This window comes from Rhopilema esculentum, chromosome 19 (assembly GCF_057945365.1).
Source record: "Rhopilema esculentum isolate cy_ngs chromosome 19, ASM5794536v1, whole genome shotgun sequence".
NCBI classification, from domain to species: domain Eukaryota; kingdom Metazoa; phylum Cnidaria; class Scyphozoa; order Rhizostomeae; family Rhizostomatidae; genus Rhopilema; species Rhopilema esculentum.
The window spans coordinates 5,533,456-5,561,132 of NC_142833.1; the positions used below are offsets into that span (position 1 = coordinate 5,533,456).

The 27,677-nt window shown below is 36.4% G+C and overlaps 1 protein-coding gene across 1 annotated transcript; it reads right to left on the bottom strand.

Annotated features, from left to right (window-relative positions):
- Window positions 1-16: 16 nt before the first annotated feature.
- On the bottom strand, window positions 17-27,576 carry LOC135688031 (eukaryotic translation initiation factor 4 gamma 3-like). The gene is made up of 25 exons (XM_065204711.2): window positions 27,338-27,576; window positions 22,651-22,697; window positions 21,854-22,009; window positions 19,572-20,793; window positions 18,579-18,661; window positions 18,139-18,256; window positions 17,540-17,669; window positions 15,788-16,016; window positions 14,620-14,757; window positions 13,692-13,754; window positions 12,830-12,967; window positions 12,440-12,547; window positions 12,017-12,145; window positions 10,994-11,231; window positions 10,432-10,553; window positions 9,137-9,339; window positions 8,291-8,444; window positions 7,325-7,504; window positions 6,394-6,566; window positions 5,536-5,740; window positions 3,909-4,007; window positions 3,419-3,526; window positions 2,946-3,030; window positions 2,346-2,480; window positions 17-1,775 (listed from the first exon to the last, which is right to left on the bottom strand). The coding sequence occupies exons 1-25, from the start codon at window positions 27,348-27,350 to the stop codon at window positions 1,594-1,596; spliced, it is 4,458 nt and encodes a 1,485-aa protein (XP_065060783.2). The 5' UTR covers window positions 27,351-27,576; the 3' UTR covers window positions 17-1,593.
- Window positions 27,577-27,677: the final 101 nt, after the last annotated feature.

Here is a 27,677-nt window from a genome sequence, read left to right on the forward strand (position 1 = left end):
CAAGACAAAAGACTGCTTCAAAATTCTACATGTTTTAACTTGGCAAATTTGTTGACAGCAGTAAAGCATAGACGTATTAAAACCTTGGATCGGCTTTATCATTTGAACGACAAATACAAATATTGTTTACAATTGCTTACAAACAATCGAAATCTGCTCAACCAGCTCACTATGGATTTGTATCCAGTTGTATAAGAGAGAGAGAATGCAAGGCGTTTTGGAAATTACCTCACCAGCAGAGGTGAGTTTACAATATGATAGAAATGACAGCCAAAATATAGGGCGGTCAAATAACATTCACATAAGGCTGCATTAAAAATTTCCCATTTTTTCAAATTAGTTTAGGGACATCAATGTATTTAAAAAATTGTCTTGATAACATGCAATCTCAGGGACTTAAGTTCTGAATCAAGGGTTTCATAGGCTATGCTCTTTTAAATTGACTCCAGTTAGCGAAAGCATATTGTAAAACTACTCAGAATTTGAGATGAATGGATTTAGTCGTTCAGCAGCGCTTTTGAGAATGGAAGAATTCAAGTAGCCAATGAAAAATGGTGAAAACAAGCACAGATAAAACAAAGGATCACTTAAAATGCGCACAACAAAATGACGGACGACGAACACAACTGAACAACGATAAAACACATAAATGATGTATTCATCTTTCCATCCAAGCGTATTTAGAAATGTACGGAACATAAGGCCGTTATTTAATGTCCCATCAAGGAGTTATAATTCTTGTCAAAACCAAATTTTTCTTTCTGGCTTTTCATTACCAAAAGACTCAGTTACATAGACCTTGCATTGTTTTGGACAGTTGTATCAAAAATGTGACGTTGGGAGACCTGGCGACAAATTGTGAGGTATTACATTTGTGCGAAACCACACTTGGATTGTCTGGCATACATGTTGAGTTGTGTTTATTTATACTATATGGACAAAATGGTTGCAATCAATTCCTGCTCACAAGCTTTTTGCAAACCAGAATGTAATTAATGTACCAAAGAAGAAGTGCACTTACAACACACACATCACACCACGACAGTATACCCACTACATCTAGACAAAAACATACATGCATGGCTGGGAACATATAACTATGACGTCACAAGAGACACAATCTACAACATTAAATACTTTATCAAAAGAACAACATTTAAATATCTGTTGGCTGCAAAAGGTGAGAACATTGTAACGAGCGAGAAGACATAAATGTCTCTCTCTCTGGAAGGCACACCCGGTTTCTAGCAATTCGCAGGATTGTGTTTCACCTCCAAGGATCACTCCAAGAGTTTGGCCTAAGCGACTTTCACCGAAGGGCGAGCTGGCTGATGAGCAAACGAGAACTAACAAAAACGAAGGAGTTACCATTCGCTTATACACCTATTAGGAAATATTTCAAACATGCCATCTGATCAAATCAAGTTTGTCCGACGGGCAAAGTGTTGTCGAATTAGTTTCATCTCTATTTAAATCAATGGAGCGGTGACAATTGGGTATTCTGTCACCATCACGGAACAGCATCTTCAACATTCTTAATGACATCGAGGGATATCTACTTTGCCATCGGTTACTAATATTCTGTAAAAATTATTATTTGCTGTCATCATAAGTTTCCTCCTCGCTGTTCTTCAGCCACGTCAAAAAACCTTGGACTGAATTTAATGCATTACCCTTTCCAACAGGCTCTTCGTCACTCTTTTCCCAGGCAGTCACAGAATCCTCGCTGATAATTTCTTCATCATAAAGCGCTTCAAATAACGCTCTAAGGAAATCTGCCGGAATGAAAATCTTGCGTAAGTTGAGGAAATCAAGTTTACCACGAAGAGAAGATATCATACTGATTACTTATTACTGTTACTGTGCTAAGTTATAACTTAAAACAAGAAATATTCAACAAAGTGCGAAGAAACAAAAAAAGGATAAACATCTTAACGATATCAAACACAAAGAATAAATATACGTAGCTCCATGGCAGTGATATCTTATCATAGAAATTGAGAAACGATGTTCCTTTGTAACTACACACAAGAAAACCCCTTGCAACTCAAGACACGAAGACCATTACAAACTTGAGACAAAGAAGCTTATAAAAGATAAGAAAACATGGCTTTTAAAACAAACACTTTTCTTGTGATGACATTGAGTGACATTGTGAAATCTGCTGGATACCCTCCAAAAGGGCAAGAGAGTAGGCTTCACGACTTAATCTGGTAACATTTCCTATGAAGTTTTCTATGTTCAACATAAACAAGCCAAAACGTCTCCTGGGTGGCAAAGAGTCAATAATACTTAGAAATAATCGTGGTAAAAAACGTGCTTAGCAAGTGAAACTAAGACGGTACCTTTGGGATGTTTTAGTTCTTCGGCAAGCAACTGGGCAGCATAAAGGGCTTGCAGCTCCTTTTTCCTGTCATTGTCGATGTACTTCAGAAGAAGATTCTTAAACAATTTTATTGGAGCAGCGTTGAATTCAGACTCTGAAAAAGAAATGGAAATCACATTAGCAAAACCAGTGTAAATTTGAAGAAAATACAAAAAATCTAATCCCAAACATGCACAGATGAATACTACGTAGCACACATGGCAATATTCTAGGTTTTCACGAGTAATACATAAATAATACATAGTATTGTAATACATAAAGAAAAACCGTATCGCTGTTCAAGCTTTGGCAAAAGAAAACGAAGAGTCTTGAAATCAACTTATTGTGAAAATTACTTGTCACAATAAAAATGTCGAAAAGGAAAAATCCGAGCAATAAATGCCCTTTGGCTCAGAGGAGTGTCATCATTTGCTTAAGTAAAATTGAAATGGTGGATTCTTGAACCTAAACATGCAAGGCTTCAAGATGTCAGATTTTGTGGTCCATGCTAAATGTGTCCTTTAAAACCAAATAAAGTGGTAATGATATACTACAGATCAAATTGAGGAAGAATTTATACCTTTTGTCACGCCCTTTTTGTAAACAGCAGTCGATAACTCTCTGATAAACGTAAAATCTTCAAACTGTTCTTTGGGAACATTTTTCTGTAAAACAATTGTTCACACAAGATAAATACTTATAACATACAGCTAATCTCATTACGCCGTACCTCCCCGATAGCTGGGACTCTCACCAAGTCAGACCATTGCTTTATCCCTTAAAGGAACAGCTTCAATAAAGCAACAAGAATAGAGGAGCCTGTTATAGACAATAAGGGCTCTTTTAGCGGATTTTGATGTAAACACAGGGATGTTGATAAAAATGGCCTACAGAAATGGTTTTTTTAATGCCCAATGGTCAATTCTTCTGGCAATCGTTAATAAACTGACAAACAAAACTTTTGGCTATAATTCATTAATAGGAAAGAGCAAATGTTAACAATGAAACTTACATTAAACTTACAAAGAAACAAATAATTTAGATTAAACTTACTTCTATCCAGTCCATCGCCATTTCACAAGTACATGACGGCTTTTCAAGAATGCTCCTAAAATCCCTTTGGCTTTGTTGATTCGGCTGCTGAGTCGTGAATTCCATTTTCTACAAAAACGTATTTTTTCTCAAATGGTGCACGTATGCAGCGCTAATTAAACATATAATTATTATTACTCTTAAAATTAATACCGATTTGGCTGTTAAAAAAGGAGCTTATTTACAGCTAATGAGGGCCTACTACAAAAATAAAGTTAACCCTTCATATATATACAAGATAAAATTAATACATAAAGATAGACCTAATAAATACATGAATGGCAATACCATTTAAAAAGCATTTTTACAGATATTTACAGATTTTCTGATTTTTTTCCAATGAATTAAGCCAACTTTTGCAGCATAATTCATCATATAAAGCCAAAATGAAGACAAGAAGAAACATCGCAAATTTATCAAAGAACAATTTATATCCTTCCCTAATACATACGTGTTTGACGAGGAAGTCATCAAGGGTAGTTCCTTCTCGTAAAAGGCTTCCCCAGCTGAGTCCAGACTTTTGCCACAGTAGAGCAATATCACTTTCACTCTGAAATTGAAAAAGCAACACAGCTGAAATATGATAAAACTTTTTGAATTTCTCGAATTTCACTCATTCGCTTTTAGTTTCCATAACTACTTTTATAGTCAGAAAACTAGCTTCTTCAAGCTGCTTTTTCGTAAAACGGTCCAATTGGAGCAAAAACCTCTAAGGTTCAACTGAAAAAATAAGTTATGCATTGATGCCTTCATTTCCAATTGGGGGTGTATGACAAAAGTTATGACAATATGGGGTCAGAGTAACCCAAAATACCTGACTTATGTCTTCAATCAAAATGAATAGCTCTAAGTAAAGATATAAATGTGCTGTTTTGTGAGCTTAAAAGTCTGAGACGTCGTATTTTTTTACTGTTTTGCTTCCCAAGTGCATAATATCAGCCAAAATTTCGTACAAAGGAAACAATAAATTTTCTGAGAGGGTATAATAGTAACAAGGTTTTAGAATCTAAACATTTCATGCACTTGATCGACTAATATATAAAAGTAAGCATTACCCTTAAAGTGCCTTTGAAATGAAATTTGACAAGTTTAGATAATGGCACACTTTTCATAAGCAAAATTTGCTGATTTCAATGATATATGTTGAGGTGATTTTTTTTCTTGCGCAACGGTCTAAAAATTTAGGTTGAATATCCCATTTTCACGTTTTCGACTGTGACAAAGCGTCGTTATCTGTGACGTCACAAAGTTCGCAAACACGGAAGCAGTTGACGTTTTTCTGTGGTTTAGTACACGGAGGTCGTTAATTGAACTACCGTTAAAATAGCCGTATGGGGCAATTTTAAGTCAGGATACATATCCAATTATTTTTAGCGCATCAAACTGTCCTTTTTTGCAAAGTTTCATATTGTTTGACCAACAGCCCTGACTAAGTGTTTATTGCGAAGATGGAATCAACTGCAAACCTTGTGACGTCACTGATTCTTATGCTTTGTCACTCGCACTCATTGTTTTTGAAACCCCAAAAACAAACTTTCCCGTCCAAATTTTTGAGTTAATTTTCGTTTTATATTGCAACAACATGTAGAAGTTTCAGTTTCTTGCAAAAAACTATATGTGAAATTTCGTTTCATAGGCACTTTAAAGGTTAAACATGTGATTTTTCATGTCATCGCCCCAGCCATTACAGTCGTTCTGTTTATCTACCTTGCTGCAAGTCCGCTTTTCACGTGGGCAGTTTTGCATTGCAAGAATACTAACCAATCGCAAGCCGTTATTTTGATGGGTGGCTTGAAAAGTTGGGTATACGCAGTCTTTTATATGGACCCATTACCTTTAAGTATGCGTCGACTTTTAATGGGGTTTTGGCTGAAAATACTTTCGATTTATATAGGCATTTTTTATATCTTCATAACCTTTCTTGACAAAAGTATGGACAACTACTATTGACCCCATCTGAAACTAGAGAGAAACCTTCCTCCTGAACCTGCATATCACTATGTCCATCTGCACATCAACACTGCAATTAATCAGGGATTGATTATCACAACCCAAAAAATCAACTACTAGATACATACAGAAATTTTAGCAGCAGCAGCCAGAGTTTCGGCCATTAGCAATCCAGCCTTGTTGCATTCTATAAGTGGTTCAACCAATGTCTTTAACACCGATAGCGGCAGTTGCTCGCTCTCCACACATGGCCCAAGAATTACACCTAAATTAGTCCAAAGATGTGGTATATCCACGGCAATGTCTTCAGCGAATTCCAGAACTTCACTTAACCTAAAAGAGGGAGCACCAAAAAAAAATTACAAATTTATTCATAGAACTTTGAAAAGACATTTAAAGCCACCGACTCGGCATTTTATAAATGGTAAATTTGTTTATGTTTTTATCAAGACCTATCTCAATCATAAAAAGGAAGAGTGAAGTAAAATTATGAATGGTCACTTGAAAGACTTCTGTTTGCCTCTTGTCATTAACTTTAAGCATTCGCAACTGCAAGCGACATCACTAACATCAACACTTAAGTCCTCGAATAAGCCCCCACAAAAAATATGTCGTTTCGAAATAAGCCCCCGGGGTAAATTACAAGGCTTACGACATGTGAGATGTAGCACAACGCTTTATAGTTGTTATTAAAGACTCATTGCTAACATTGAGCCATTGCGTAAGCATCCCATAATGCATTTTTAGACTGTCTAAAATCAATTACTGCCATTGTTTGGACCGTCGCCACGCTCGCAAAGGCCCATTGTTAGCAATGAGTCTTTAAGAAGTATTATTGCAAAACTTATGAAACAAAAAATATGTGCCAATATCAGTTAGAATATTATGTCGATACCAGAAGTGTCAATATCAGACATCGATACCAAAGTCTCACTAAATGGGAAGGATTGTACAGGGTTTGGAAACAAACCTTACATAATACTCACCCTTCCTTAAACGATTCCAGTGATACAAGGCCCGACATCACGAAGCGAAGAAGCAAATTTCCAATTTCCTTGCACTGGTCAAGCTTTTTCTCAATGGCAATGTTAATAGCTTCAGAAATGACAACATTATGCTTTGAGGCACAGTTGAGATCGCGAATACAAATCTCTGCTTCCTATTTGGAAAGATTCAAAATTAAAAAAAATAAAAGAAATGAAAGCCGTATTGTAAATAGGCAAAAAGGTCATTCTACAAAAATTTCATAAAAATTAACTTATCGTATGAGAGTTGTTTTTCGATAAATGGTCCAAAATTTTTCTCAAGGAAGTGTTCTCAAAACAAGCTCGTTTTTGCAATGCCATGAATTGCGTGTTTCCTCTCTCAATAAATGATTCCCTTGTAATCCCCCTTACTTCAGATACCTTATTGGCAGGTGTGATGATACCAACAGAGCACACCCTCAAGCAGTGGCGGCACCAAGGGGGGTATGGGGGATAGTTACCCTCCCTCCACTTTTTCCAAAACATGGTATATATTTTTATCTAGAAATGGATTAAAAAGAGCTATGTAGGAGTAGATCAAATTTTCTAGGGAAAATTAACCTGGTACGACGCACTGAAACGAGGCAAAAGGGGCCTGGTCTAACTGGCCACGCCCATTACACTCCCACTTCGCAGTAGCTGGCGCCGCCACTGCCCTCAGGAAAGAAAAGTAACGCTCAAACAAATAGATAAAAACTTCATGCCAGAAACATCTTAAAGTAAATGAACACAGCGACCACTTCTATGATTAAAAAAGATTTAAAAAATATCATAGGAAAAACCTTTCTTTGTTATGCTGACAGCCCCCTCCCCCATCACAAGACAAGGCCAGTAGGATATAATATAGAAACAACAAGTCACGTGTCATAACATGAATAGAAACAGTTCTTACCTTCAAATCATGTGTCGCAATAAATTCGTCAATTGTCAATTTTGTCTCATTCTTTATTTTTTGCTCCGAGACTTCGTTGACGGGGGAGACATCTGCAGGCTCCTGCTCCTGACTTTCCACTGCCACGGTTTCAGGCGTTCTTGTTCCTTGCGAGCCCTTCTCCAAGTCTTCTGGTTTTGACTGCAAATATTCAAAAATAACACAGGGGGTTACTCTAGGTCTGATTAGGAAGCTTTACACGCGGAGCGGTCACCGTACAGCCATTAAAGGCATTGAGTAATGATAAATAGTCCTTATTTATAGAAGGTCATTTGCTTTCGGTGTAGATCACTGTAGTTTCATGTGATGTTGGTATCCATTGTTGACAAATTGCTATTGATGGAAGCTGTTCTGTAAACCAGAACGATACAACTTCATGTGATCAGTTTCAGGTCTACCAACAGCATTGCAGCAAGAAAATCATCACTCGGCGTATTAGGGTATACCCTCCTTTTTTAAAATGATCCAGCGCCAGATTGTAATTAGAACTTGAAATTGATAAAGTTGTTGTTCATATGTTACGTTATTTTCGTTCAGGTCAATATTCTAACTTCCATAAGACCCCATCATATAATTGTCATTTTCAACAGCCGTCAATTAAAGGCTAAGCAAGCCTAGTCTCAGATTTGAATTCTTGGAACGTGAAGCAAAGATTCTACAACCATTCGCAAGAAGCTAATTACAAAAACAGGGGACGGGGGTATTTGCTGACAAAGATAACCTGAAAATGAGAGAAAGACCGTGTTTTCTGTTTTCCTTGGTATGGATAAACAAAGCTCATGTCTAGTTGAAGTTTTATTCAGGAAATAAAACGTCTGTCTTCTATATTGAACAATACTTCCTGAACAAAGCATTAATGAACATAAACTTTCAGACCTCTCTAATAGCCACTTTAGCGCTCACTCAATACCCTTGTCGACAACTTACATTAGAAGGCGAAGGCGTCCTGTTTCCTTCAACAGACAACATTCTTCGGGTCGTCGCTAGAGCGGCTGCTTTTTCATCTGACATGTGTTGCTGCTGTGGTCCTCGCTTTGTACTTGATGGGCCACTGGATCGTCCAAATTTAGACTGCTGTCCACTTCAAAAGCAAACAAGTAATAAAATATACGCCCTGTGTCTTTCGGAAGCCTTCATAGTGAAGTATTAGAGACAAGGTTTTAAAGCCAGAAATAGTTCAGTTAACAGTCAAAAGTTCGGTTAATCAATGACAATTAGAGCATTCATGGTGAATACCCTACGATTTAAATAGAAAAACGGAAAAATTACATGAAATCGTAATATCATAAACATGCTTTTGGTATTGGCTGAATTTTTTTCCGTTCATCATGTTGACTATGGTAAAAAGCAAAACTAAAAAAATTTTCATGCTGTAAGGTGTAAGATTTCTCTAAAGCTTAAATACTTCAACGATACAACTTCACAACGAAGAGAGGGTAAAACTACTTCATGTGGAAAGAAGATTAGTCATGAACGCAGAGAAAGCCTCTCTAGTATTCCCACAAATCAAAATGTTCTTTTTCATAAACATTTTTGTTCATTAATGAGCAAAAACAACCGCCAGTTACGCTAAAAACTAAGCAGCATCTAGCCTCAAAGTTTGTTCAAAACAGTCTCGCTTTCATTAATTTCAAATCTATCTGTCCCGTTTAGTTCCTCCAAGCCAAAACCAAACCCTACCTTACTCTATCAAATAAAAATTGATATAATACCCTACGACCCTGTGTTAATTTTGTTTGTTCAAGTTTCCTAAAGACATGAATGTAAATATACCTCCTCTGTCCTGCTCGACCCTTGCTGTCAAGTCGACTTCCACCAGAATCGCCACCGGACAGCGCTGAGAAACGGTTGCCTTGCCTTGACTCACTCTCAGCCGGCAACGCGAAGCGAGAACTGCCTCCTCCGCTGGAGCCTTGGGCCCAAGCAACAGTAGTTCGGCCGGTGGGGCCAAGTGAGATATTTTCTGAATTGGTTCGCTGTGATGGAAAAGAGCCGGCTGTCATGCGTTGGCTTTGAAACATATCATAACAAGGGATTTCTAATAAATTCTTCTACTTTCATCATCTTGGAGATGAATGTAATAAAAAGGGCTTTCGCAAACAAGCCATTTAACGAGGCGAGCACAATTTTGGCCTTCTAAAAAACAGCGCCAAGATGGTTCAAAGTTAAAAACAATGGCAGGAAAGCCATAGACAACTCGTACAACATAAAAAAAGCACCTTCGGATACTTCGGAATGAAATTTGAGACTATATCTTCAGAAATGCATGGGCACAAGCACAGAAAATTGAAAGGATACAGGAACGCGCGCTAAGATTTTTGTACAATGATCATAAAAGTTCCTATGATGTACTCTTACTAGGTAAAAAAAGTGTACAATGCAAGTTGCTCGTCAGAGAACCCTCTGTATTGAAATATTCAAGACAATTAGAAATTTGAATCCACCTTTTATGCATAGCATTTTTAGTTCAAGAACATTAAAACATCCTTCTCTGAATCCTAAAAACTTAAATCATTTTCGACCAAACTAAGTAACTTTCGGTTCCAAGAGCCTTAAAGCCATAGGACCTCAGATCTGGAACTGTCTGCCAAATGAACTAAAATCAGATGACAATCTTAACAGCTTCAAACGTATGATAACACGATGGGATGGTCCTAGCTGTAAATGCAACGTTTGCAAATATAATGATATCGATATCCTGTAAATTTTGTCCATTCATATCCAAGTTGCTTCAAATATTTAGCTTATGTATGTAGGTATTTATTTTCTTAGTTATTTCCTCTTCTTTTGTTGTACAGTAGATTCGATTTAGATTAGTTGTATGTGTATATATCCATATATATATATATATTATATATAAAGATATATGCTTCTTCAGATTCTGAAGAAGCATATTGCGAAACGTTAATCAAGTTGTTTTTTTACTGATCATCTATTTAAATTTTTTTAAAAAACATTACAGTCTAGAGCTTTTGAATACATACATATATATATATATATATATATGTATAGCTAGAAGCAATATCGAACAAAAATAAGGTTACAAACAAACAAACAATACAACAAACCTTTGTAATTTTCAATCTATTTGGGTCTACTGTCACCATGTTGCGACCTCCTTTTGATTGCACTTGATTCCAGCCTTCGTCACTCTGCATGCTACGATTTGGTGCCGGACTCTCTCTGCCTCCTTCAATAACGAACACAATGCCACCATAAAAAACTGACACAATTGAACTTTTACTGTGTGCTAGAGACTATGAAATACACCAGCCATAACAGTTAAAGAGTCATAAGGACAGGGAAAAGGTGTATTTTTCCTATTTGTTGGAGTAACAAGAGGAAGCTCGTTAAAACAACTTGGATGAAGCTACATTTTCATAGTTTACTCTTATATACCAGATACACTGGAAAGAGTAGGCAATACTAAGTGGTAAGCAATTAATGCGGGTATTTTGAAACATAAGAGAGAAAATATCAGCAACAAATCTGCAAATATGGGCATAAGTGCTTCGAAGATGGCCATGCCGATTCCCGAGAGTCTTCTGGGAGCCATATTTGTTTGTGGGGAGAAAACTCAATGAATAAACGAATGTCAGAAAGATTGAACAGTATCTGAATGAACGCTACCTTTATTCATTAATCTTTTCTGAGCAGCTTGCTGATGAGCCATTTGCATTTGAATCTCTTCCAACTTGGCCTCCTCGTGAATTTCATCGATGGTCTTGGGGGCATCCAATATTCGTCTAGCAACCCAATTAGACCGCCGCAGGTCCTTCAAATCTTGAAGCATGAATATGATTCGTGACGAAACTTTTTTCTGGTTGATAATCTTCTCTACTTGATCGAAATATTGATTGGTCCGTGGCTGGAATATTTGAAAACTTGAAATATCAAATGACACCAAAATGTAATGATCTAATATGCAATAAAAAATTGTCAACATACAGTCCTGAATTTTTGTTCTAGTATCGTCCGTCATCTTCCTGCACTCAACGAAACCCATGCATATGGGTGGAGAAGTTATCGGGCTATAGATTATTGCTACCAGAAAAAATTGTTATAACACCCAGATAAAATAGAATTCACAGGATTATAACAAATTTCTTGAAAGAAAGAGCTATCAAAACGAAAAATTAAGATCAAAACAATTGAAAATTATCTGTTATAATAGCTAGTAAAACTAAATACAATAATTAATTCAGAAAACCATTTCAGCGAATAACAATTTCGTCTAGACTCTGCAGGGTTCAACTGCGATGGCCAAGACTTGGATATTTGTTCTAGAACCATCTGCCATCTTCATGCACTCAAAAAACTCATGCACAGAGGTAAAAGCTTGAAGTATTTTCTATCTGTAAATCACATGGTTCCTTTTCAAATTCAGGGTCAAACTACTTCATGTGGAAAGGAGATTAGTCACAAATGCGGTTATGTAATTGCTAGTGGCGAAACAGAAAAATCGGGCTTTTGTAGGCCTTTGTGTTATTCTGGGCTTAACATAAAGCAGCAACTTAAAAACATGTCGATATCAAAACAACATATGTTCTTTATAAGCAACACTTACATATCTTAACTGAAGAGATGAAGCAGAAGTACATCTTCTTCAGAAATACAATTTGAAACCACATTTTCAGAAAAAAATGAACCTACCTTGGCCTTTTCATGATCTATATCCTTTCCAATGGTCGTTACCAACTTGCACAGACATTCCAACGACTCTTCATCGCGGTCTTTCAGCAGTTTGGTGATACATGTATGCATAATTGCTTCTGTCAACATCTGTTTGTAAAAACAAATAAGATTGTAAAAGGAATAGGAACAGAGCATCTCAAGAGGAAAAAGACAGACAGCTAAACAATAGGTCTACATAACTTGAAAAGGGAAAACTGTTTGCCCACTTCCTATATCACGGTGGCCTTTCATCAGCCATCTTTCGGCAGCCAATTATATCGTCATTGTGTCTTAAAGGAGCTGCAACTTGCAAGGGTCGACTTTTTGCGCTTCATAAATTTACTCTGCCCCTTGTCTCAACAATGTAGAGAATACTTTTGTTTACATATGATAGCGACTCACCTTAAGATTGAACAGCTCCCCAATAAATCTGATGTTACCAAGAGAACGTCTCTTAGTTTTTTGCCTTTTTAGGGCCAGCTCTTCTTGCCAGGCTTTTTCTTCATCGGCCTAAATACAGAGAAATGGTTAATTACTGTACATTCTGGAGCTCGTGTTGGAAGACTTTATGTATCAAAATAAAATTTAAAAATGACGAAAAATCAACACCATAATGGTAGACCATTAAATTTTAAGGGGTCAAGACTTTGGACAAGAGAAAGTTCAAGTTCATGTCAGAAGGTTTCGCAGAATCATGTGAGAGTAAAACAAAGAAAACAAATCACTGTCAGAAGCAGGTGATTCCTCGAAATACCGTTGTTTCTTATACAGTTCCTTTAAAAGAGTACTTACATTCTCATAATGTTTATCTTGCTCTTTCTCGAGCTGCTGTTCATCGGATTTTTCTTTTTCAAATTCAAACTGACACTTGTTCAGAAGAATTCTTTTGAAACTGACGTTTGATCCTTTGCCACTTTCTATTGATATTTTCTAGAATGACGTAATATGAATGTGTATTGTAAAAAAGTTTTCATTCTAAGAGCAAGCCCTATATATATATATATATTCCTTTAATGTCATAATTTCTGGTCAAAGGTAAAAATACTTTCGGCTCCTATATATAGCTCTTCTACAGCAATTTCTTTCTGAATACACACACAAACTTTTCTCAATGACTGAAATGGGGCAAGCCCATTCTTTTAATAAGATGACGTCACATTTCCCTAATGTTTTAGAACAAAAAACCATTGTCTTCCAAAGTATTGGGGGGCAACAACCCCTATCACCCCCCCCCCCCCAGGTGTCTGCCATTGCTCTCCGCAAAGTATAAAATGCTAAACAAAGAAAAAATTTGACATGGGCCTATTTTTTTTATTTATAACTTAAGAGCTTATTAAAAAGGAACACTTTGAAAGAAGGAACACGACGGGAGTGGTCTTTTAAAAGCTATTTTAAAGCCAGCATACACATTACTCATGTTTCAAGCTAATTCGAGGGGAGGGGCTCAAATTTTTGTGGCATAGTTTTGAATAGAGCTGAGTTTACGTTCAGTCTATTTTCATTCAGAGAACAAAGTTGAAATTCATTGCTGGAATTGATGTTGGGAATCACATGGTGATGATTGATCATGATGACTGATGATGATGACTGATGATGAATCAATCAATAATTCAAATCCATCAACTAGTGAAAAGCTGCTCATATTTCAGCTTACCTTTTTCGAAACTTCGTCACAAAGTTGAGCATACGCTTTACTGAAATTTGGCTCTGATAATGCCTAGAAAGATTCAATATGAGATATTTCAGGTTTCTTTGTGACAGTAGAAACAATCTAAGCAATAAAAAATATTAAATTAGATTTAGGAAACTGGTGTATGAGAAGCGTGGAAAAAGCACTCATCACAGATGAGCTTCTTATATCCCCGAAACTTTCAAACGATCTTAGTACTTAGATCTCAATTTCTTCCCCTTTTTCATTAGACACACAACCGATATAAAAGATGCATTGTGTCAGAGGTCTGGGCAAGCTAAAAATAACAGCCAACTAATATCGGTTGTGAGAAGTTGCATGTGATTGCTTGTTCATCTTGTGTGGTGTACTCTTTGTCAAACGATAAAAAATTATTCGTGCTACAATAGGAAGCTATTCGTGGAACAAGAAGAAGCCATTGGATGTCTTCATGGTCTGACAAATACCGCGACAAAATGGAGTAGCATTGTTTGGCAACTCGTAATTTTACGTGAGCAATGTTACCAGCACGTTTAAACAATTGAGCTATTTTCAAACAACATGGGATTTTAATCATTGCGTGTTATTAATATGCTTGCTGTGGGCACTACAAGAAAGGAAAACAAGCTCGATTTGAAGAAGCAAGTAATGTAGGATTTTAGACATATGGCACCCATCCCCTGCTGTGGTGCATTATGCGAGATATGCGTTGAACTGAAACGCAACTTTGTTGCAAAATGATAAAGATCGTCTGCAGACTCATTTGGAACCAAATATTGTGAAGGGGACAACTTTCATGCTAGAACAAATATTTGCTCATGCTTCAACAAGGAGATCATTTGATCACAACCATTGGCTGAGCTTTATTCCTATCAATTTTATTCATATTTAGAACTAACGTCATTCAACTTACCTTCTCAAAAATCAGATCAATTACACACTTTAGCTTTTCGACAGAGTCTATTGGCAATGATTTCATCTGCTCCACAAGTTTATCAAACTTCTGTGGGGTCAGTTTATTCAGAATGCCTCTAGCTAAACGAGTCAGTGCCTGAAAGAAATAACAAATCAATTGATTTTCGAACAAGTTACTCATTGATTATAACAAGTTCCAACCACTTTTTCCACTCAGTTGCATTTAGCAACAAGTTGATATTCTGTACGAACAGTAGTAGATCAAGTTCCTCATTGTACTTTAAATGAAGGAAACGATTGGATATTTTTCATTTTTCTCAATCAGACCTTGCGGATTTTCTCCAGTGTTTTATAGGCATAGAAGGTAACAACAAAACAATCAATTATGTTAACAAAAATGTAACATCCAGAAGGGAAAATAAGAAAAGAGTAACTAAAAAGCAGTCACTACCACCTGGTTACAGCCTCAAACTCAGATGGGGAGTGGTTGTGTGTTCCCCTTGAATATTTTGAGCAATTAGCTTGAAAAGGCCAGAAAATAATAAAAAAGCAACTCATCAACCAGAAACCCACAAGGGACAATTTCGGGACTTTAATTCGGTATATCCATTTCTCCTAGGCGCCCCTCACAATCCTTCCCCAGTCTCATCTTGATGATATAAGATTTTAGTCTAGATAACATTATAGCGAGTGCTTTTTCTCATTTTATATCTACAAAGTGTATCCCGTTTTTAAAGAAATATAGATCTTTACAAGCATTGCATTGCTAATCTATTGTCCAATTCAAAATCCGAAATGGTGAAGGCTTAAAATGGTCAAGGCTTGAAATGTGCTAAGGTATTTGAAAGAAGGCTCAAAAGGTTCTAAATTGTAAGGTCTTCACGTTCTAAATATTCTAGTTCCCAAATATTCGTTTGTTTTCTCTAATTTCTCTCTGATACAGATATCGTATTTAATGATAAAAAAGAAAGTATTTACAAAATTAGACAAGGTACATCCAGCATTTTGTCCTTATTCACTCATGGAAAGAAAGTAAAAGAACAAAACTTCGAATGACGGCCACAGACCACTTCCATCAACTTACTGTAGTATTTAAATCATTCAAGCTATTGAATGTTCTTAGTATTGGTCCAAGATGTCCATTGGCCGAAAATTTTCAAACTTACCTCTATTTCTGACTCTCCTCCAGCAGGTTCCTTGGTTTTCTCAGACGAACGCACCCAAGCATTTTCTGATTTCTTCAATTCAACTTTGGTATCAAAGTTTGTCGGGATAATCTTCTTTGGAGGAGCGAGCCGGCCGCCTTTTCCACTTCTGCTCATCCCGGCCTGCCTGCCACCGCTTCCTTGCCGCATAAATTTAGGCATGAAAAAATCGCCACCAGATGATGGTAGCCTGTACATCAAATGAAAACATAAATGCTCATACGCTACCAAAATACAATGTAAAATGTCTAGTTTTTCGAGGATTTTTCTAAAAAGTAAGAGATTGACTGAAGACCTTGCATTGACTGGCAGATTTTAATCACAAAGTAGAAGTTACTGAACTAGAATGAGGAGCTAATGAACAGGTATGAGGAGCCAAGGAACAGGTATGATGAGCTAACGAACAGGTATGAGGAGCTAAAAAACAGGTATGATGAACTAAGGAACAGGTATAAGGAGCTAACGAACAGGTATGAGGAGCCAAGGAACAGGTATGATGAGCTAACGAACAGGTATGAGGAGCTAAAAAACAGGTATGATGAACTAAGGAACAGGTATAAGGAGCTAACGAACAGGTATGAGGAGCCAAGGAACAGGTCTGATGAGCTAACGAACAGGTATGAGGAGCTAAAAAACAGGTATGATGAACTAAGGAACAGGTATAAGGAGCTAACGAACAGGTATGAGGAGCCAAGGAACAGGTATGATGAGCTAACGAACAGGTATGAGGAGCTAAAAAACAGGTATGATGAACTAAGGAACAGGTATAAGGAGCTAACGAACAGGTATGAGGAGCCAAGGAACAGGTATGATGAGCTAACGAACAGGTATGAGGAGCTAAAAAACAGGTATGATGAACTAAGGAACAGGTATAAGGAGCTAACGAACAGGTATGAGGAGCCAAGGAACAGGTATGATGAGCTAACGAACAGGTATGAGGAGCTAAAAAACAGGTATGATGAACTAAGGAACAGGTATAAGGAGCTAACGAACAGGTATGAGGAGCCAAGGAACAGGTATGATGAGCTAACGAACAGGTATGAGGAGCTAAAAAACAGGTATGATGAACTAAGGAACAGGTATAAGGAGCTAACGAACAGGTATGAGGAGCCAAGGAACAGGTATGATGAGCTAACGAACAGGTATGAGGAGCTAAAAAACAGGTATGATGAACTAAGGAACAGGTATAAGGAGCTAACGAACAGGTATGAGGAGCTAAGAAAAAGGTATGAGGAGCTAAGGAACAGGTATGAGGAGCTAAGGAACAGGTATGAGGAGCTAAGAAACAGGTATGAGGAGCTAAGGAACAGGTATGAGGAGCTAAGAAACAGGTATGAGGAGCTAAGGAACAGGTATGCGGAGCTAAGGAACAGGTATGCGGAGCTAAGGAACAGGTATGAGGAGCTCAGAAACAGGTATGAGGAGCTAAGGAACAGGTATGAGGAGCTAAGGAACAGGTATGAGGAGCTAAGGAACAGGTATGAGGAGCTAAGGAACAGGTATGTGGAGCTGAGGAACAGGTATGAGGAGCTAACGAACAGGTATGAGGAGCTAACGAACAGGTATGAGGAGCTAACAAACAGGTATGATGAGCTAATGAAGAGGAAAGGAAGAGATATAGCAACAAGTAGCTTTGCCATTACCTAGCAAATTATGGAAAAATGCTTCGAAACGATAATAAATAGGAATAGAGATGTTTTGATAGAAACTTACCTTTCTTTCTCCAGCTTTGTAGGCTCGTTAGCTTCACGCAGAATAATATCCATATTTGGCAAATCTTTAGGCTTTTCTGTACTAAATCGGAAACGAAGTAGAAAGTCTCGGTCGTAGCACCGCCCTTTTTCTGCATGAGAAATGAAACCAATGTTTGAGTTACAAGGCATTCATCAAAGAAAGACAAGGAAAAGTCATTCATATGTTGGTGGATCTTCCCTACAGTCAAGATGACAATTCATCTATATATGTAGGGGAATTTTTTAGCAGAGTTGCTGAGCAAGAAATCATAACTTTGCATGCTTTCTGATTGCATGAATGGGGGATACCTCAAAAAGTGAATGCATACCTCTTAAACAAAACAAGATACAGCTAGTTGTGATTAAGGTGTTGAAAGCTGCCTCACTTGGCAGCTATGTGACTGTTATCATGCTTAAATATTATTAAATCAGTCACTTTTAAAATGGTCATGCAATATTTAGAAACAGTTTCGTGAAACCCTAAAATGCAGTAGTCGTTTTATTGACGCCTTGCAATGTACAATTTGTTGAAACGAGCGATCATCTTTCAGAAGACAACACCAGAAGCAGACTTTTCACCTGCTTTTGAGACATCATCGTCTGTTTTTATGTCTTTGTCTTCCCAGGTTTCCTCTTCAATGACAGGCTCTTCCTTAATCTCGCCTTCTTCAATTTCTTCTGGAGAAGTTTCAACAACCTAGAACGAATACATTTCTGCATTTAGACTTCTATAAACAAAACTTTATATTGTGCATTTATTGACTTTTACCCAGGCAAACAAAATGGTGAAGCGAAATTTGGGATTTTAAGGAAATAATGTCGTATACAAAAGCCCAGAACAAGAAAAAACTCTCTATAAATCTACCTAAAAGTTTTGTTACTGTGCCGATCTCTGGTCATTGATCTTTCAATCGTCAAACGCTTGGAGATAAAGGGTGTTGAGCTTTGTCACACATAACTAAAAACTGATGGTAAATTGATTTACCCATAAATTACCAAGAAACAAGCTAAAAATATACCTCCTCTTCTGGTTTATCAATGAATGCACTCATGAGATCTGTGTCTTTGTCTCTATATTCCTTCTTTTTCTTCTTTTTAGGTGCTGCAATTAGAAGTAACTCATAATGTCAACGTTGTTTGTATTAACATAATCTGATAAAGGCTTCAGTAGAGGAACACGAGCGACTATATGGTAAATCCCTGCCCTTGAAAAGAGCGTGTCAAACAGAGGGAAACATGTTTGGATGGGTGAGAGGTTAAGGAAATTCACTGTTAGGCGTTTATGGATGTTTATCTGAACAGTAACGTAGGCAATTTCTTGCATACTATTGGAATAAAAAATATGCAATGGTTTTACAATGGTTTATAAAAGAGAGAAGATTTTGTTCGAGTAATTGTGAGTAATTGTCTATCCGAGTTATAAGATTAGATTATAAGAGCAAGAAAACTGAAAAACGAGCAAATAAATAACAACATCAACGAGACAAAGCTACCTGCTTGCAAAAATCAAACTTTGATAAATACGTATTGAGCCTACAGATGAGCGCCGCCTCCGTATGAGCGCTGCCTCCGTATGAGCACCGCCTTCGTATGAGCGCTGCCTTCGTATGAGCGCCGCCTTCGTATGAGTGCCGCCTTCGTATGAGCGCCGTCTCCATTAGAGCGCCGCCTCCAAATAAGTGCAGCATCAAAAGTACTGGAAATTGAAATAGCGCTGCGGCGCTCACTCGAGTAAATACAGTATGTTTGTAAGCACATGGTAAACAACAGTTGCTAAATGTTCTCTTATAAACTTGGATGGCATGGCTTAAGGCTTGTGTTGAACAAGCTATGAATTAATTATGCACCTATGATTTAGTATCTAATAATTTACTAAATAGAATTTAAAACATCTTAAATTTTCTTGGCATTTGAAGTTAAGTACCCAATCATGAAATTTCAATATGGATAAAGACAAAATGGAGTAAGGTTTGAGATATCAAGAAAAAGAATTAGGACTTAAAAATGGTTACCTTGGACAAGTGGAGCACTTATTGAAGAGGCAGGCTTATCAACTCCATTTGTCAATGGACCATCAACTTCTGTTTTCTCTTCAGAATCTGTTGGCAGGTTCAAAACAACATTTGCATCTTCACTTGGAACAGGCTCTACTGCTATTTCCGCATCCTCTTTGTCAACACTTGTATTTTTAGTTTCGTCAACAGAAGCTTCAGACAAATAACTCTCCGAGGTCCTTGAAGTGTTATCACTTGGCAACATACTATTTTCTTTGTTTTCAATCATCTCAACTTGCTCTTCGCAAGGCTTAACCTCATCTACACTTAAAGCAGTATCAGATGGATCATTAATCAAATCATTTGTTGAATCATTTGAACCTTCTATGACATGTTCAGCACTTATTTTTTCTTTGGGTTCATCAACATCATTTCCATTTACAACAACTTCATTTTCCTCCTTTTTGGCAGACTCTGTATCAATATTAGATATTGAATCACAAACGACAACTGATGACTCCTTACTTCTTGAGCCTTCATCATTGACTTTAGAAATTGGCTTTGGATGTTCATCTAACTGTCCTGATTCTGCAGCAGACCCCTGAGGTTCCGTTTTTACATTTGGCTGTTCCAGTAAAGAACTTGAACTTTCAGTCTTTTGGTTGATCTCAGCACCAGGTTTTATGCTTGGTAATTGATCTGGCTTTGGCTTGTCTGTTGCCCTGGTTTGTTCAAAATTACCTGCTTTTGCTGCAGCAACTTTTGCAGCAAATTCTGCTTTGATTTTTTCATCACCACTAACAGGTACAGAAACAGGCATTTGTGGAGCAGCAACTGCTGGAGCTTGAGCTGCTGGAGCATCAGCTTGAACAGCTGGCTCTTTCTTCTTTTTCAGAATTTCTTCAGTTATATCTTTACCCCCTTGGTTAGGATCCCTTATTCTTATTTTAGATCTCTCTGACCGTTGAGGTTGCGCTGGCTGTGAAACAGGAGCAGCTGAGGATGGCATCTGTTGCTGACTCTGCATCTGCCCTTGGATGGAGGGCTGTATACCAAGCGGCATAGCTACTTGTTGTGGCATTGGTTGTGATACTGATGTCGAATAATTCACTACCTGTGCTGTCGGTGCCATTGATTGTGGAGGTGCACAATACCTGTACTGTGGCTGACGAGGCATAGCTTCTACCTTGAATAATGATTGGTTTTGCATTCCAAATGGACCAGTTGGTACAACATATAACTGTGATGAAAAGAGTCACGATTGCTTAGTAGAAGCTTTATGAGTCAAAGTATAAAATAAGCTGCCATGTGAGTAGCAATTGTAACTGTAATTATAAAGGAAGCAAATCTAAAATCTGGACAACGTAGGAAATAAAGAATATTGACATAATTTATGAAGTGAAGAAGAAAATTGGACAGGTGTGAGATCCACTCAAGATTTACCTAAAACTTTTTGACACTATCATATTGTTAATGAAAGTTAGCATGATTAAAATACCATAAAAGAAAAAATTACCAAGTTCAAAGCCCCTAATGACCCTAAACCCGGGAGCTTCTCTGTGGAATTATCTACAAAAAGACCTTACTGGGTGACTAGCAATAAAGCCTTGGCGTTGACAATGAACAATAACATGGTAAAAAGTAAACGAAAAATAGCTCTGTTTGTGAATTACTCTTCTCCTTGATTCAAAATAGTCTTACTCCATTTGAAAAATGTAATGCCACAACAATTTTAGCATCGTTCTGAAACAATTTTTTACAAAACTGTATCGTATCATATCAACTTAATTAATACATTATTATATTTACATTATTATATCAATTTAAATTGAATATTAATTAAATTTATCATATTTCCTGACACCTATTATGCTGCTGCCACCTTTTAAATAGTCTTTATTAGTTTTCTGTCTTTCAAAATTTAACTCTTTTAATTCAAGCAACCTAAGCTCGATGAACATTTCCACAGTCAAAATTATTATTATTATTATTCTTATGAAAAAGATGATGATGATTGTTGGCATCTCCATAAACCTTTCCAAATATACTTCCATTTATGTATGTGGGGAGGCAGTTGAATGCAAAATAGGTATTTTACTACAAATCACCACCTTAACTATATACTACAAACCACCTTAAAATATTTCATCTTGGCAACCCACAGAAAATACACAATCCCTAATCCACCCACCAAATGTAACCTTGAGAGAAAATTGCATAATTTCATAATGGAAACTGCAATAACAGTTAATTGCAAAGATCTTCTTTAAACAGACAAAAGAATCAAACAAGGAACAAACATTGCCAGGTGCTGCCATCATCCCCATGTTATATTGAACTTGTCCAAAATTCTGCGAATGGGCCATATGACCAGTTTGCGGATGATATTGCATTTGCCGTTGTTGAAAGCCCAGTGGCCGTGGTGGCATTCCCTGCCCTGGTGGCCCTCTTTGATTCTAAGAAGAAATTTAGAAAATGAACTATTGGATAAAAACAAGAACTTCTCAATTGCCACTCCATCAAAAACTAATCATTAAACTATTCAATTTTGGTAGAAGGGTTTTGTTTTATTGTTTTTTAGTATACAATATATCAAAATATCATAAGTTACATCAAACATACATACCTAATAAGTAAAAATCTAACAAAAATACCTATGACCAGAGGCTATTGAAGTCCGCAAAGGTTCAACAGAACAGACTCTAACAAGGTTTATTGCTGTTTATTTTCCTAAGGGTTGCTCCAATTAAAAATTAAAATATTTCTATAAAAAAGAATCAATTAATCATGAATTTGACACCCAAAATTTTGATATACTATTTTGATAGAGAATCTCAACTGCCAAAGGTATACTTGATTTGCAGTTTGCTTAATCATACTCATTGTGTGACTTCTTGAAAAGAGGTACTGCACTTTAATGCAAAAAGGGGTGGCTAAGCTCACCATGAAAATGTCAAGTGGGTCAAATCACCTACTTTGTTGCTGTATATGAAGGTTGAACGTGAAAGTCACAGCTCTCTAAAGATTTTATTTATAATACAATATCAAAAACTTTATAATATCATCAAAATAATAAAAACTACAGAGCATAACTCACTGGTGGTATGAATGGTCTTTGGTTACCAAAGGTATTTGAAGCGTTGTCTAAAAAAGAGATAACAATTTATATAATAATTACTAGGGATATTATGAAACTGCTTCAGATAAATATAAAAAAATTTCTAAAAAAATGCAAATATCTGTAAAAGTTGACTGTTTCATAGGTCTACAGACCATGGGCCTTATCTTATGTTCCTATAAAATAAGCAGTCACAATAAAAAGGGAAACTTTTTTCTGTAATAAAAAAATCCTAGCTTAGAGGAACTTGTTATTGCCAATAAACGTTATTATAAAAATGGAAAATTAATGAACGAGGGATCCTAATAAGCTCTGAGGGGTGTTTACAAAAAAAAATTATCAAGCTGTGAGTACCAACTGTTGAGATCCAATACAGCCATCTTAGCATAGACAGGGCAAAAAGACTTTTTAAAAAGAAACTGTCAAGAATTTTTTGGGTTACACCATAAGCCTGCCTGAAGAAATTCTTTCTTCTAACTTTTGCTAGGACTCTAAAAAACTAGTGTAATTTTTCAAATGTTCCTTGATAAATTTAATGATCCAATGTCTACTTTTAGGCTGGTTAACAAAAACCTTATGTTTTCAGATGTAAAGTTCTCCTGCTGCACACAGTGAACTCCAATAACAAACTCCTTTCCAAAAGATGGATGACTTCATAGGTCAAAAAGTCAAAATCTTGCCACCAAAATATTGTGTATTTTCAAACACTTTGATAATATTTTTGTCACTCCCAGGAAGTTAATATGTCTGGGCACTGGGATGCTTGGGTGCACTCAGGGATGTTGAGGTGTGTTCCGGGATGCTTGAGTCAACACCTCTAAAATGGGTGTCAGGCAGCTTACAGAGCCAGCTAGAATAGTGCAAGCAAAAACAGAAACAGATTGATCATTCCTCAAATCAAAATTAATTTCTGAAAGTGATATTTGAAATATTATTTCCTGAATCATGCCTCACACTAGTGCAAACTAGAAAAATAGGGAATCTTTATATTGAGCAATGATGCAGTTAAAAACATCTATGAAGTGGGCAGTTGATAAGTCTGGGGAGATTGGTAATGACAAGAAGTATTGTGAGCAATAAAGAGCAATTTGACAGAAGACACTGTGTTGTACTGACTGAGAGTGTGAAATAGAGACACTAGTACCATAAGATGAGGATTATTAGAGGGGCACCATACTTTCATGATTGTGTTAGTTAATGTAGACTCCATCAATGTTTGTAAACAACATTCGCCATTAAATTTCAGTCTCTTAGCTTTAAACATAGATTGCTATTTGAAAACATAAGAAAATAATTTTAAGTTTGACTGCATCATCTGTGTCGTTTTTTCTAACTAATCTCTGATTTGAAAAATATTCATTTTTGCCATCTATAATTAGTAGCAAATCGCTTTCATTCTTCTGAAAATTGTATTGTATGTTTCATCTGATGCTTCTCTAATAAACTTCAGTGTCATGTATGATAATTTCATTTCTCTTACTTTGATGATTCTTTGTTACCACTTCAAAGTCTGTTTGCTAAAACTTGGCAAAAAAGTTGAGAGAGATCTATAAAAAGGTTATGAGTGCTGAGCTGAGAATGGTGGTTCAACAGTTTTTCTGGAATTCTGTCTCATAGAAGACAGTATAAGCTTTTCGAATGCATATGTTGGCTCTCAAATAAGAGTTATGAATCAGCTATGTTTTTATCTGGAAAAGGAATAGAGTGACCAGGACCTAACTTCTCCAGTGACCAAATTTTTATGGAATACATGTAATGCAATTCAAAAATCAACACAGTGAACTATGAATTCTGAAATAGATTCCCAGTTTATTGTGCTTGGAATTCTTCTCAGATAGTCACAGAGGATCAGCCCCACTCCTTCACCTTTCAGTGAGAGACCAGCAAATTAAACATGTTTTTATACATCTGACTGAGTATACAAAAAGAAGTTATAGGGTGAGCATTTAAGGGGGTGGGTTGCATGTAAACAAGAAGTGAATGCTATAAAGGCCTGTTTGGCTGAAGGCACAATGCAGAGACACCTGGATGTGGAAGCCCTGGTTCACAAACGTAAAAAATTTCTGAAAGAATTGATTCAAACTTGACAGCATTGCAGCAAGCATAAAGATTTCACAGTCGGCCATTTTATGCTTTGCAATAAAGGCCGCATAAAATGGAGGAAAACAGCCCTGAAAAGTGAGAGATGGGTGATGGGATTTGCTGGACAGATAACATGATTGCATTACTGTCAGATGTGCAGAATAAATTAATCCAAGTGCTGTTTCAATGGAATTGTTTTAGATAGGGTTAAATCTAAACACAAAAAAGTTTGGCTAATTTTTTGGGCATTATTTAATAGCCACCAAAAATATCTGAAATTTGTCATTGTTTACTAATGATCAAGTTGCTTCAAAGCAGAAAACACTAAGAAAATGCTAGATTATGATTGGAGTATACCAGATTCATGCGAATACATGGCAATGCTCCACAACAGAGTGACCCTGAAGTGACTTTTGTATCACCTCCTGAGCATTCTGTATCAGATGGGTGCAACTTAGTTTACCTCAACTGCTATCAGAAGTTACTCTCTTCTGATAACACTCTGGCAGAGTGTAACTTTTAAAATTTTTCTTGCAAACCTAACATCTCAATTTTTATAAGTAGTAAACATGAAGATATGTATATAGATTTTAGATAGTTGCCATTCACATTTGTTATAATCTGTGGTTACTCAAATGGTTGTAAGTTATTAAATTTTCATTTATTTGTATGCAGTTGAATTCAAATCAATGATTGAAACTGGAACTGAAACTAAAAGTGGACCTGAAACCAGTAGTGTAGAGCAAAAAATGTAGAGGGGCCATAGAGCCTTCTCTATATTGTATACAAAATGCACATTTCAATTGTTTTTGTTTGCATGGCTCCTCATAATCAATTTCTTTCCCTTTCCACTTTTGCTTGGGTTAAATCATCTTCCGATGTTTACCTGTTACTCAAGTAAAAAAATCTTGAAAATAAATAATTTAAAGTAGTAAAATCTTGCTAGCATTTATTGAGTTTTCAGTTATCAAGAGGACTATTGAGGTCACACATGAATGCAATTTTCTAAAAGTAATATTGGCTCAATTAAAGATTTGACCCTGGTAGAAATTAGCCATGATATTTTAGAATTACCCAGAAACAAGAGGAGGGAGTGCAGCCCCCTTTTAAAAAGTTGAAGGGGGTTGAGCCCTCTTGAGCTACCTTGGTGCTTTGGAGAATTCTTCTTTGATTGGATTTAACTAGAGTAATCCATAACACAACCAACATGACAATAAAGAGTGCCAGTGTTTGTGAAGCCCATGAGGAATTTTTTAACTAGTACACAAACTTTGAAGTCAACTTTCCTATCTCCTTAGTTGAATCAAATCTAGTTCTAATTTAAAGAGCAGCAATATGTAAATATAAGCCAAGACTGACAAGGAAAATGCAGACACTTGGTCAGAATGGACAATGGCATCAAAAGCAACAATCTTTTGATGGTTCAAAATGAATCAATTTAATGACTGGTGACATCCGAAGCAACCTCTGGAGATCTTTATGGTAGCTATGATGGTTATATTTCCTGATTCGGTTTTTTAAGCCTTTGCCAGAGCCACAAAATTATATTTATTTACTCTTAAATGAGGAAAGTCACTTAAGATATATATATATTAAGTACTTTGGTAGTTCTATGTTGCCAATTTTGCATACAGACAAAATCTAGTAATGTTATAATAAATATATATTTGATATAGTTAAGTTAACCTTAGTTGGTTAAGTTTATTGTCACTGATAAAAAAATTGAATGAAATATTTTATCTTGCAGGTTTTAGAAATTAGAGTTTTTTATCTTGCAGGTTTTAGAAATTAGAGTTGGTTGCAAATTTTGCACCAGAACCTGCATGCTTTTTAATCTAGTTAAACACCTGCAAATCTTTTACTTCACTTTGAATGGGACTTTTGTTGCAAGTTTTTGAACTAGTAGAAAAATTTGGTCTTAGTATTAAAAACAAAAAATCTTACTAAAGTAGTAGAATATCTTGAGAAAAACAAACGATGTATCAAATACCATCAACTCCTATCAAAATTTTGTTTAAAAACCATAACCTTTGGCTGCTTGGATTGTCGAAATTGCTATTTCATTTTATGTTGCTTTTACCATCAGGTCATACATATAATACGTCTGTGATAAAATACAAAGTAGCAGGAATGTTTAAAATTATTGGCCTGCTTGGTACCGTAGGAAACGGGAACCCTGCTTCTCTGCTGCCCATTTTATTTATGATATTAAAAACGATTTCGTATCTACGACATGGTCACCGCCAAGCCTAGGGAGTGATCTGCCATTAACATGAGATGACAATTTAAAATTCTTGAAAATTCTATATCTTGAAACATTTTTTCATTATTCTTAAATGAAGTAAATTACTGTGGGTTACCAACAGCTGTTAAAGCCAAAGATATCGCAATAGGAAATCAGCAAGGATGGATCGATGATGGCAGCCTAGGCAGGACTGCCTTGTGAAGCTTGGTAAACTAACGTTGCAGAACCATTGTTTCAATATTTTGCTGTAAAAAAACTGAGTCTTACTACTTAATTGATTCGTTAAAATAACATCGCGCTAGCCTAAGATAGAAAAATCGTAAAAAAGTAGCCAAATACCTGGAACTGACATCGTTTCGTTGTAGTTTTCCCTTCCTAGGGTTCTAGACGATTTACAAATTCCAATCAGTAAATATAGCCATTATGAATTAAAAAAGTGTGTATGTGTTAAGCTCTGTCATTCGTTTGTCTCTAATCGTTCACTTAATAAAGGATTTATTCGATGTTGTAAGTAGACGTCTTTATGAATTCTCTCAGACAAGATCACCACTGTAGGCCTACGGCTGAAATCAAGGGCCGCAAAGCATTGTTAATGACGTATACCTTTCAGAACGGGACGGCGTATCGAACATGTCGCGACGAAGGAGATTTTAGCAATTGAATGATCATAACAGGTAAT